Genomic DNA, 13,914 nt, shown 5'->3' with positions numbered 1-13,914 from the left:
CCACACATGGATGATGTGAATCTCATCTTCTACTCCATCCACACAACCGGCCAAACCTCACATGGATCCACACATGGATAGAAGTGGTTCTCGTCTTCTACTCCATTCATCCGGCCAAGCCTCACATGGATCCACACATGGATGGACATGGCTCTCGTCTTCTACTCCATCTACACAACCGGCCAAGCCTTACAAGGATCCACACAAGTATGATGTGGATCTCGTCTTCTACTCCATCCACACAAACGGCCAAGCCTCACATGGATCCACACATGGATAGAAGTGGTTCTCGTCTTCTACTCCATTCAACCGGCCAAGCCTCACATAGATCCACTTATACATGGACATGGATCTCGTCTTCTACTCCAGCTACACAACCGGCCAAGCCTTACAAGGATCCACACATGTATGATGTGGATCTCGTCTTCTACTCCATCCACACAAACGGCCAAGCCTCACATGGATCCACACATGGATAGAAGTGGTTCTCGTCTTCTACTCCATTCAACCGGCCAAGCCTCACATAGATCCACTTATGGATGGACATGGATCTCGTCTTCTACTCCATCTACACAACTGGCCAAGCCTTACAAGGATCCACACATGTATGATGTGGATCTCGTCTTCTACTCCATCTACACAACCGGCCAAACCTTACATGGATCCACACATGGATGACGTGGATCTCGTCTTCTGCTGTAGCTACAGAACCGGCCAAACCTTACATGGATCCACATATGGTTGAATGTGAATCTCATCTTCAACTCCATCCACACATGACGTGGATCTCGTCTTCTACTCCATCCACACAAACGGCCAAGCCTCACATGGATCCACACATGGATAGAAGTGGTTCTCGTCTTCTACTCCATTCAACCGGCCAAGCCTCACATAGATCCACTTATGGATGGACTTGGATCTCGTCTTCTACTCCATCTGCAAAACCGGCCAAACCTTACATGAATCCACATATGGTTGAATGTGAATCTCATCTCCAACTCCATCCACACATCTGGCCAAGCCTCACATGGATCCACACATGGATGATGTGGATCTCGTCTTCTACTCCATTCACACAACCGGCCAAGCCTCACGCTTGCACATACACAGTCTGGATGTGATCATAAGTCCTAGGTGAAGCGGCGACATTATGTGGCAGAGCGGGGGGTGTCTAGCTCGGAGGCGCGAGACACCATCGGACCGCTAGTCGCACATTAAATGCAGCGCTGAACATCTTCAAAAGTCTGGAGAACGTGGTGACAGCAACTTTAATTTATTTAACTCTCTTATATAGCCCTATTAATTCCACAGCGCTTTAGACATTATCTTTGGAAAACCTGATGACAGCGTTCCCTTTAATTTAAAAAAAAAAAATTCTAAAAGTAATATATAAAAATAACAAATCTAAAAGTATAAATCACACCTAATCCCCAATGCAAAAATCCAAAAGGAAAGAAATTAGAAAAATAAATGTAACATATTTGGTACCGCCTCATTTATAAATTTATCAAAATATAAAATTAACCCATATGGTGAACAAAAGAAATAAACAAAAACGGCAGAGCTGTCATTTTTCAGTCAAAGCACCTCCACCAAAAAAATGCAATAAAAAGCGATCAAAATGTCATATGTTCCCTAAAATTATACCAATAAAAACTTGGAACACGACATGCAGAATCACAAAATAAACTGCAAAATTGACTGCAATCACACTGATCTGAAGGCTCATGTTACCGCCCATAAAAACTAAAAACAGACCCTAAAAAACAATGGTGGAAGTCAGGTATTTTACTTTTGCTTTTTTTCTATACTTAGCTTGGATCCCTGCTTATCCTATGCAGGTTCTATTCCCCCCTGACCGCGCCCCCTCCTCCCTGTATCGCCCGTGACTGCGCCCCCTCCTCCCTGTATCGCCCGTGACTGCGCCCCCTCCTCCCTGTATCGCCCGTGACTGCGCCCCCTCCTCCCTGTATCGCCCGTGACTGCACCCCCTCCTCCCTGTATCGCCCGTGACTGCGCCCCCTCCTCCCTGTATCGCCCGTGACTGCGCCCCCTCCTCCCTGTATCGCCCGTGACTGCGCCCCCTCCTCCCTGTATCGCCCGCGACTGCGCCCCCTCCTCCCTGTATCGCCCGTGACTGCGCCCCCTCCTCCCTGTATCGCCCGCGACTGCGCCCCCTCCTCCCTGTATGGCCCCTGTCAGATTAAAAAAAATTTCCCCCACTACTAACAAAATGAGGCCCTTCATAAAATGTTATGGCCTTAAATGTGGCAGAGAGATTTCGGTAAAAAGTGTATGGGGGATGTGAGGGAAAACTCTTTCAATATCACTCCAATGTGATAGATCAGTGATTTAAAGCCCCCACCACTATTAGAGGATACATTCATCCATCTCCTAGGCAACGAGATGTAAACAAAAAAAAAAAGTGTTAATATCTCAAGAATGGTTGCAAATTCTAGCAAACAGTAAATTGCAAAAGTGCTTGTACTTACAACCTCTATCCAACAATACTCTTATGTGAAGATGGGAAATAACCCTTTAACAGCTTAACCGACATATGACGTACAGTCATGGCCAAAAGTGTTTGCACCCTTGAAATTGGTCCAGAAAATGAAGGTTTTTTTCACCAGAAAATTATTACGCATATTTTGTTATATAAATATTTATTTCCTTTGTGTGTATTGGAACAACACAAAAAAGAAGACAAATGGGACATAATTTCGCACAAAACGCCAAAAATGGACCGGACAAAATGGTGGGTAAACAACTGAGTTGCAAGCATAAAAGGATTAACAAATGAAGATGCCATAAATCATGGCTAACGTCACGCTGAAAGGCGACCATATTGTTCATTAGCCAATGGCTACCTGTCATATACTAGGATTTTTCATACATAAGGGGAACTGACCATTCGCCACCTGATGCCTCCCTGACTTTTTTACGAAGCTCCACAGCGCCATCTGCTGCTCATGGAATGAACTGTATTAAGGGCTCTGCACTATTATATTGTAGGATTGCAGCAGGATTGTGGTGGGAGTCTTCACACCCTCGATATGAGGATACGGCCTCTTTAACAGCCTGGTTGCTGTGGATCTATTTGGCACACAAGCTGGTTAAGTCATTTTTTCCGCCCAGCGTTCCTATCGTTCTCCCCCGCATTTGTATGTGTGTTTACATATCATTTTGGTTTTTTCCCTTCCATTACAGGAGCGGCAGAAGCAGCTGGAAAGTCTCGGCATTTCACTCCAGTCCTCGGGGATTAAAGTCGGAGATAATAAATGTTTCTTAGTTAATTTAAATGCAGACCCTGCCCTCAACGAACTTCTGGTTTATTATCTCAAGGTGAGGAATCGAGGTGCAGGAATATCGTATAATCCGTGCAGAGTCTGCCTCTTATAGAGAGAGGACATGACGGGGGGAGAACATTGTTCATCGCCTCATAAATTCCTATTGTTAGATATCAACAATATACCTTCTTATATGTATGGTACATATCATGTGTGAGCAGCCGAAAGAAAAGTGAGAGAAGTGATGGCACCACTGAAACTTTGTTTGTTTTTTTATTTCTTCTGTTGCTTTAGTACCCCATACCCATTAAATTGCAGACAGCTGAACAGTCATTCATCCGACACCTTTAATACTGCCTGAATGTAAAATAACTACTATAATACTGCCCCTATGTACAAGAATATAACTACTATAATACTGCACCCTATGTACAAGAATATAACTACTATAATACTGCCCCCTATGTACAAGAATATAACTACTATAATACTGCCCCTATGTACAAGAATATAACTACTATAATACTGCCCCTATGTACAAGAATATAACTACTATAATACTGCTCCTATGTACAAGAATATAACTACTATAATACTGCTCCTATGTACAGGAATATACCTACTATAATACTGCTCCTATGTACAAGAATATAACTACTATAATACTGCCCCTATGTACAAGAATATAACTACTATAATACTGCTCCTATGTACAAGAATATAACTACTATAATACTGCTCCTATGTACAAGAATATACCTACTATAATACTGCTCCTATGTACAGGAATATACCTACTATAATACTGCTCCTATGTACAAGAATATAACTACTATAATACTGCACCCTATGTACAAGAATATAACTACTATAATACTGCACCCTATGTACAAGAATATAACTACTATAATACTGCCCCCTATGTACAAGAATATAACTACTATAATACTACTCTCTATGTACAAGAATATAACTACTATAATACTGCCCCTATGTAAAAGAATATAACTACTATAATACTGCACCCTATGTACAAGAATATAACTACTATAATACTGCCCCTATGTACAAGAATATAACTACTATAATACTGCTCCTATGTACAAGAATATAACTACTATAATACTGCTCCTATATACAAGAATATAACTACTATGATACTGCACCTATGCAAAAGAATATAACTACTATAATACTGCTCCTATGTACAAGAATATAACTACTATAATACTGCTCCTATGTACAAGAATATAACTATTATAATACTGCTCCTATGTACAAGAATATAACTACTATAATACTACCCCCTATGTACAAGAATATAACTACTATAATACTGCTTCTATGTACAAGAATATAACTACTATAATACTGCCCCCTATGTACAAGAATATAACTACTATAATACTGCTCCTATGTACAAGAATATAACTACTATAATACTGCTCCTATGTACAAGAATATAACTACTATAATACTACCCCCTATGTACAAGAATATAACTACTATAATACTGCCCCTATGTACAAGAATATAACTACTATAATACTGCCCCCTATGTACAAGAATATAACTACTATAATACTGCTCCTATGTACAAGAATATAACTACTATAATACTGCCCCCTATGTACAAGAATATAACTACTATAATACTGCCCCTGTGTACAAGAATATAACTACTATAATACTGCCCCCTATGTACAAGAATATAACTACTATAATACTGCTCCTATGTACAAGAATATAACTACTATAATACTGCCCCCTATGTACAAGAATATAACTACTATAATACTGCCCCTGTGTACAAGAATATAACTACTATAATACTGCCCCCTATGTACAAGAATATAACTACTATAATACTGCTCCTATGTACAAGAATATAACTATTATAATACTGCTCCTATGTACAAGAATATAACTACTATAATACTACCCCCTATGTACAAGAATATAACTACTATAATACTGCTCCTATGTACAAGAATATAACTATTATAATACTGCTCCTATGTACAAGGATATAACTACTATAATACTGCCCCCTATGTACAAGAATATAACTACTATAATACTGCCCCCTATGTACAAGAATATAACTACTATAATACTGCCCCTATGTACAAGAATATAACTACTATAATACTGCTCCTATGTACAAGAATATAACTACTATAATACTGCTCCCTATGTACAAGAATATAACTATTATAATACTGCTCCTATGTACAAGGATATAACTACTATAATACTGCCCCCTATGTACAAGAATATAACTATTATAATACTGCCCCCTATGTACAAGAATATAACTATTATAATACTGCTCCTATGTACAAGAATATAACTACTATAATACCACCCCCTATGTACAAGAATATAACTACTATAATACTGCTTCTATGTACAAGAATATAACTACTATAATACTGCCCCCTATGTACAAGAATATAACTACTATAATACTGCCCCCTATGTACAAGAATATAACTACTATAATACTGCCCCCTATGTACAAGAATATAACTACTATAATACTGCTCCTATGTACAAGAATATAACTACTATAATACTGCTCCTGTGTACAAGAATATAACTACTATAATACTGCTCCTATGTACAAGAATATAACTACTATAATACTGCTTCTATGTACAAGAATATAACTACTATAATACTGCTTCTATGTACAAGAATATAACTACTATAATACTGCTTCTATATACAAGAATATAACTACTATAATACTGCTTCTATGTACAAGAATATAACTACTATAATACTGCTCCTATGTACAAGAATATAACTACTATAATACTGCTCCTATGTACAAGAATATAACTACTATAATACTGCTCCTATGTACAAGAATATAACTACTATAATACTGCTTCTATGTACAAGAATATAACTACTATAATACTGCTTCTATGTACAAGAATATAACTACTATAATACTACCCCCTATGTACAAGAATATAACTACTATAATACTGCCCCCTATGTACAAGAATAGAACTACTATAATACTGCTCCCTATGTACAAGAATATAGCTACTATAATACTGCTCCCTATGTACAAGAATATAGCTACTATAATACTGCTCCCTATGTACAAGAATATAACTACTATAATACTGCTCCTATGTACAAGAATATAACTACTATAATACTGCTCCCTATGTACAAGAATATAACTACTATAATACTGAAGTGGAAGAATAGTATTAGCAAATTACCGGCCTGCTATTTAAAACCGTCGTTCTCTGACAGACGTATCACACATAACTGCATTCCAAAATCAGCCATTTCTTGTGAACGTGGAAAATATTGTCCTCCATTAAAAATGGGCAAGGTGCGTGGCAAGGGTTGGGGAAGTGGTCTTGATGGTGCATGCAGAGGCCGAGGACGTGGCCGTTGGCAAGCTGAAATTGTGCCACAACAAACACCCACATCTTGTTGCTCGACCTTCCTGTCCCAATTCCTAGGGGACCGCAGAACACCACTATTGTACCCAGAGCAGTGTGAAAAGGTTGTTGGTTGCATAGCATATAATGCTTCCAGTCACTTAGCCTCCACCACCACCACCACCCTGTTCCACACGGTCAAATCTCAGTAGCTGTGAGTCTGGACCGCATATTCCTCACCCTGATCCTCCTTCCTCCCACCATGCCGAGTGCCCGGAGACCACTGATCCCACACTTGGACACTCTGAAGAGCTGTTCACTTTTCCATTTGTAGATTCGGGCCTCTCGCCCGGCCAGCTTCAAGCGAGTCAAGAGGCGATCGCATGTAGCGATGCCCAAATTTTGGAGCAGGCACGATCACACAAAGGCAACGGTGGGAAAGTGCAATTACTGTCGCAAGAGGTGGATGATGATGATGATGAAGATGATGAACGATTGCCAGAAAGTCAGGAGGACGACCAGGGTGCGGAAGTGGAAGACGAGGTGGTGGATGATATAGTAACTGACCCAACCTGGCAGGGGGACATACAGAGCGAGGACAGCAGCACACAGGGGGAGGGAAGCGATGCAGCATGGCCGCAGACACAAGGCGGGAAACCTTTCCTCGTAACGCCAACGTGACGGAATTTGCCAGTACAACTGTTAGGTCTTCCCGAGCCTGGTTATTTTTTAAAGACTCTGCAGATAACCTCAAAAAGGCCATTTGCACCACCAGCCAGGCCAGCATCAGCAGGGGTGGCAAAACTAGCAGCGTGACCACCACCAGCATGATCAGGCACATGTCAGCAAAGCACCCGACTAAGTGGGCCAAATCGCAGGGTCCAGAAACAGTGTCTGCGGGTGACACCACTGCTTGCTCCGCTGTTGTGCATGCAAGCCAATCCCCTGTCCACGGTGCATGCCAAGATCCCTCCCGCCCTGCACCTCTCAACTAGTACCATCGGCAAGGACGTCCTTGTCCCAGCGCTGCTTTCAGTTGTCCCTACCCCAGTCCTTGGAGCGCAATGCAAATATGCAGCCAACGCCCCACAGGCCACACTACTAAATTCACACATTTTGCGAATGCTTGAGCTCGAAATGTTGCCTTTTAGGCTCATGGAGACGGAAGCTTTCCACAACCTGATGGCGGCAGCCGTCCCTCGGTGCTCGGTCCCCAGCCGCCACTATTTCTCCCGTTGTGCCGTCCCTGCATTACACGAGCACGTGTCCCACAACATTAGACGTGCCCTCAACAACGCAGTTACTGGGAAAGTCCACCTAACCACGGACACGTGGGCGGGGACGGTACATCTCGCTGACGGCACACTGGGTTAATATAGTGGAAGCCGGGACCCAGTCAGACCTTGGGACGGAACACGACGCTGAGGATTGCGGGCCCTGGGTCAATCAGGGTTGCCCCAACATTCTACAGCTCTTGCACCTCCTCCTCTTCAGCGTCCATCTCCGAAATGACCACACCAGTCGCAAGCTGGCAGTACTACCTCGGCCAAGCGGCAACAGGCTGTGCTGAAGCAAATAGGCTTAGTTGACAAACCACACAACGCTGAAGAGTTGTGGACAGCTCTGAAACAGCAGGCTGATCTGTGGCGGACACCGCTGAACCTACAGCCAGGCATGGTCGTGTGTGACAATGGCCTGAACCTGGTGGCGGCTCTGAGGCGAGGCGAGCTCACACACGTACCATGCCTGGCCCATGTGCTTAACCTCGTGGTTCAGCGGTTTCTGGAAACCTCCCCGGATCTGTTGGATCTGCTTGTCAAAGTATGGTGCCTGTGTGCCCATTTTAGAAAGACAGCTACAGCTTCCGCTGCCCTTGCTGTGCTTCAGCAGCGATCGCAGATCAGTCGGTGACCCAGAAGCTGCAATGTCCCCACATGTTGGAATACTACATTGCAGATGTTGGGAAGGATTTCTGAGCAGAAGAGTGCAGTTGTTGACTACCAGCATCAACAAGGCCGTCAGTATTCAGGTCAGACTCCACAGGAGTGGACATGGATGTCAGACATATGTACCATCCTCCAAAACTTTGAGGACTCCACCAAGATGGTGAGCGGCGATGATGCCATAATTAGCATCACCATCCCGCTTCTCTGTCTTCTGAAAAACTGTGGACAGGGAGGAGGAGAGCTTGGTCAGTCGTTCTCTTGGTGAGGACACGGAAGTCTTGCCTGTTTGCAGTCTTGGACACATGGCTGAGTTTGTTACACATCGTTTCCCGTGACCCTCGCGTTGTCCAAATTTTGGGTGACAGTCATTATTGGTTGGTGACACTTCTTTACCCTCGCTACAAGGAGAATTTTCTGTCTCTTATTCCAGTGCCGGACAGGCCTAATAAAATGGTGCAGTACAAGAAGGCCCTTGTTGCGTAATTATTAAAAAAAATTCCCATCTGAAAACGCTGGCGGCAGAGGTCACAGTTCGTTGGACAACCAAGGAGTACAGGCGAGAGAGACACAAATGCAATCGAGCAGAGGAACACTGTCAAAGTTCTGGGACAGTTTTCTCAGACCCTCCCATCGCACAAGCCCTGATGCGTGGGGTACTCTCAAGGAATGAAAAGTTTCTGAAGATGGTGAGGGAGTACCTTGCCAACCGTAACAAAGTCCTCCGTGATTCCTCTGTGCCTTATAATTATTGGGTATCCAAGCTGGATACGTGGAATGAACTGGCTCTCTATGCCTTGGAGGTCCTGGCCTGCACTGCCGCCAGCGTTTTATCAGAGCGGGTTTTTAGTGCCGCTGGTGGAATTATAACTGATAAGCGCATCCGCCTGTCAACTGAAAATGTTGACAGGCTGACTCTTATAAAAATGAACAAGGGCTGGATTGGGCCAGACTTCTCAACACCACCGAATGATAGCAGCGTAACAAACTCAAATCCAGTGTCTTTTTTTTTTGGGAGGTCTAACTCTATTCCCATGCAATTCTGTCTTCACACCCAGACATGGGTATACGCTTCCTGATTTTGGCTATTTGCTCTTGTCCTCCTCCTTCTCCGTTTCCTCATCCTCCACCACCTTATCTACCATATCACCATATCTACGTCTCTTGCAAGGGACATTGGAGTTCCTCCAAATTTTTGGCAGCCGTTGCTTCACTGCATAGGCCAACACTATGGGAGACCCACTTCCTAATAATGGGAACACTTTTTGCAGGAGGCCCTCCGACTTCTACGTCTCTTGCAAGGGGCATTGGAGTGACCCCAAATTTTTGGCAGCCGTTGCAGTCACTGCATACGCAATAACAGTATGGGAGACACACTTCCTAATAATGGGAACAACAAAGCATAGCCAACTGCTGGCCCTTGAAGAATAGTAAGGGCCGCCTGATGGCCCTATAAAAATAGGCTTTGTCACTTTCAGAGTCCCTCCATTATAAATGAAACACAATGTGTCTGATGATGTTTCACACACCACATGGCCAGATAAGGTTGTAAAATTACATTTCCGGGTGAATACATTTGTCTTTGTTGAAAGCAATGCAAAAGTGCAAAAACGCATCAAAAATTCTACATGTGAACATAGCCCAAGGTGTGGAGGAGCATTTTTGGTTATTTTGCCTTATATACAAGTCATTACCCTGGAAAGGATGTTCCTTTAACATATTTCCCAGGAAAAAACATTTTGGTTTAGTTTTTGTATGTTATATTGTGAGTCTGTAAAAGTGGCGTAATACTCTGACAACGTTGTTAACAGCAGTGACCTAGGAGTCAGAAATGCTTCCAGGGGTCTTCCCCATACTGTCCCCATATCATTTGAGCACCGTTCCCATCAATTTGGGCAATTTTTAGGTCCTCTGCAGACTGCCTTGGAGCAATGGGGGGCTGCCGGAAAAATGCTCGAGTTTCCCATAGGCCTACATTGGGCTCGTTACTCAGACCAAGCACCCAAGTATTCCAGTGTGCTCGACCCAAGCAACGAGCACCAAAGCATTTTAGTGCTCGCTCATCACTAACAAAAATATATCTACTATAATACTGCATCCTGTGTACAAGAATATAACTGCTATAATACTGCCCTCTATGTACAAGAATATAACTACTATAATACTACTCCCTATCTACAAGAATATAACTACTATAATACTGCCCCTATATACAAGAATATAACTACTATAATACTGCCCCTATGTACAAGAATATAACTACTATAATACTGCCCCTTATGTACAAGAATATTACTACTATAATACTGCCCCCTATGTACAAGAATATTACTACTATAATACTGCCCCTATGTACAAGAATATAACTACTATAATACTGCTCCTATGTACAAGAATATAACTACTATAATACTGCTCCTATGTACAAGAATATAACTACTATAATACTGCCCCTTATGTACAAGAATATTACTACTATAATACTGCCCCTATGTACAAGAATATAACTACTATAATACTGCTCCTATGTACAAGAATATAACTACTATATTACTGCCCCCTATGTACAAGAATATAACTACTATAATACTGCCCCCTATGTACAAGAATATAACTACTATAATACTGCCCCCTATGTACAAGAATATAACTACTATAATACTGCTCCCTATGTACAAGAATATAACTACTATAATACTGCTCCCTATGTACAAGAATATAACTACTATAATACTGCCCCTATGTACAAGAATATAACTACTATAATACTGCCCTCTATGTACAAGAATATATCTACTATAATACTGCCCCCTATGTACAAGAATATAACTACTATAATACTGCCCCCTATGTACAAGAATATAACTACTATAATACTGCCCCCTATGTACAAGAATATAACTACTATAATACTGCCCCTATGTACAAGAATATAACTACTATAATACTGCCCCCTATGTACAAGAATAGAACTACTATAATACTGCTCCTATGTACAAGAATATAACTACTATAGTACTGCCCCTATGTACAAGAATATAACTACTATAATACTGTCCCCTATGTACAAGAATATAACTACTATAGTACTGCTCCCTATGTACAAGAATATAACTACTATAATACTGCTCCTATGTACAAGAATATAACTACTATAATACTGCCCCTATGTACAAGAATATAACTACTATAATACTGCCCCTATGTACAAGAATATAACTACTATAATACTGCCCCTATGTACAAGAATATAACTACTATAATACTGCCCCTATGTACAAGAATATAACTACTATAATACTGCCCCCTATGTACAAGAATATAACTACTATAATACTGCCCCCTATGTACAAGAATATAACTACTATAATACTGCCCCCTATGTACAAGAATATAACTACTATAATACTGCCCCCTATGTACAAGAATATAACTACTATAATACTGCCCCCTATGTACAAGAATATAACTACTATAATACTGCCCCTATGTACAAGAATATAACTACTATAATACTGCCCCTATGTACAAGAATATAACTACTATAATACTGCCCCTATGTACAAGAATATAACTACTATAATACTGCCCCCTATGTACAAGAATATAACTACTATAATACTGCCCCTATGTACAAGAATATAACTACTATAATACTGCCCCTATGTACAAGAATAGAACTACTATAATACTGCCCCCTATGTACAAGAATATAACTACTATAATACTGCCCCTATGTACAAGAATATAACTACTATAATACTGCCCCCTATGTACAAGAATATAACTACTATAATACTGCTCCTATGTACAAGAATATAACTACTATAATACTGCCCCCTATGTACAAGAATATAACTACTATAATACTGCCCCTATGTACAAGAATATAACTACTATAATACTGCCCCCTATGTATAAGAATATAACTACTATAATACTGCCCCTATGTACAAGAATATAACTACTATAATACTGCCCCTATGTATAAGAATATAACTACTATAATACTGCCCCCTATGTACAAGAATATAACTACTATAATACTGCCCCTATGTACAAGAATATAACTACTATAATACTGCTCCTATGTACAAGAATATAACTACTATAATACTGCTCCTATGTACAAGAATATAACTACTATAATACTGCTCCTATGTACAAGAATATAACTATTATAATACTGCTCCTATGTACAAGAATATAACTACTATAATACTGCTCCTATGTACAAGAATATAACTACTATAATACTGCTCCTATATACAAGAATATAACTACTATAATACTGCCCCTATGTACAAGAATATAACTACTATAATACTGCCCCTATGTATAAGAATATAACTACTATAATACTGCCCCTATGTACAAGAATATAACTACTATAATACTGCCCCCTATGTACAAGAATATAACTACTATAATACTGCCCCCTATGTACAAAAATATAACTACTATAATACTGCCCCTGCTTCTTCCTTTGTTACTTTGCAGCATTTTCTCCACTTCTGCCTGAAACCTTTGCTCAGTACTGTATATGGCTCCTTCTAGATTTTTTTTATTTGTTCCTATTTTTTTTTACATTTTGTGTAATTGTTATTTGAAGGTATTTTTGCTATTCTCATGCTTTGCATTTCTGTGATACATTTTCACATAGAAATATGTCAGAAATCCCACTCCATGGGTATTAACATATCATCCCTTTTATATTCGAAGTATTTGGGGAATGTGTAATCCTGGTATCTCCCATTAATCCGTTGTCTTGTGGAATATATCTGTGGTAAGACACTGACCATTTTTTTTCAAAAGTATTAAAGTTTTGCAAGATTAGTTAGTGGAATCTTATTTGATATTTTATCAGAACTTCACTGTAACAAAACATAAACTTTCTATATGTAATGGAGTTCCTGTATTCCAGCACTAGGTTCGTCCAGGTAGGAGCACAGACCGCCAGTGCCGGGCTCATTGCTTGCAGCATTATCATTATTTCCCTATTATTAGGTGTCCATTTAAAAGATTTGCACATTAGTCAGTGCAGCTTTAAGCCCCCCATATACATTATATAGCTGTCCCCCCGAATGATTGTTCAGCTGACATCCATCTGCCCCAACTCTGCAATATTCAGCCGCTGTCAGACTCCGCTGGGAGTGACTGATCTCTCGTAGAACAATCGGGTCGGACATTGGCGCCGATATCTGTGGGTTCTGCTGACTTAACTCCAATATGTATGGGGGTCTTTAGTCTTGTATTCCCTAAGTCTTTTGC

At 40.7% G+C, this 13,914-nt stretch overlaps 1 protein-coding gene across 1 annotated transcript in view; it reads left to right on the top strand.

Annotated features, from left to right (window-relative positions):
- KIF13B (kinesin family member 13B) overlaps nt 1-13,914 on the top strand; it is a 205,660-nt gene that overhangs the window by 80,565 nt on the left and 111,181 nt on the right. Inside the window, exon 13 of the mRNA XM_073673434.1 lies at nt 3,208-3,342. Coding sequence (XP_073529535.1) covers nt 3,208-3,342 — 135 coding nt within the window. The remainder of the gene's footprint in view (nt 1-3,207; nt 3,343-13,914) is intronic.

This window comes from Phyllobates terribilis, unplaced genomic scaffold (assembly GCF_046119375.1).
Source record: "Phyllobates terribilis strain yellow unplaced genomic scaffold, ASM4611937v1 Scaffold_3__8_contigs__length_932513732, whole genome shotgun sequence".
NCBI lineage: Eukaryota > Metazoa > Chordata > Amphibia > Anura > Dendrobatidae > Phyllobates > Phyllobates terribilis.
This window is presented reverse-complemented; position numbering and strand designations above follow the sequence as displayed.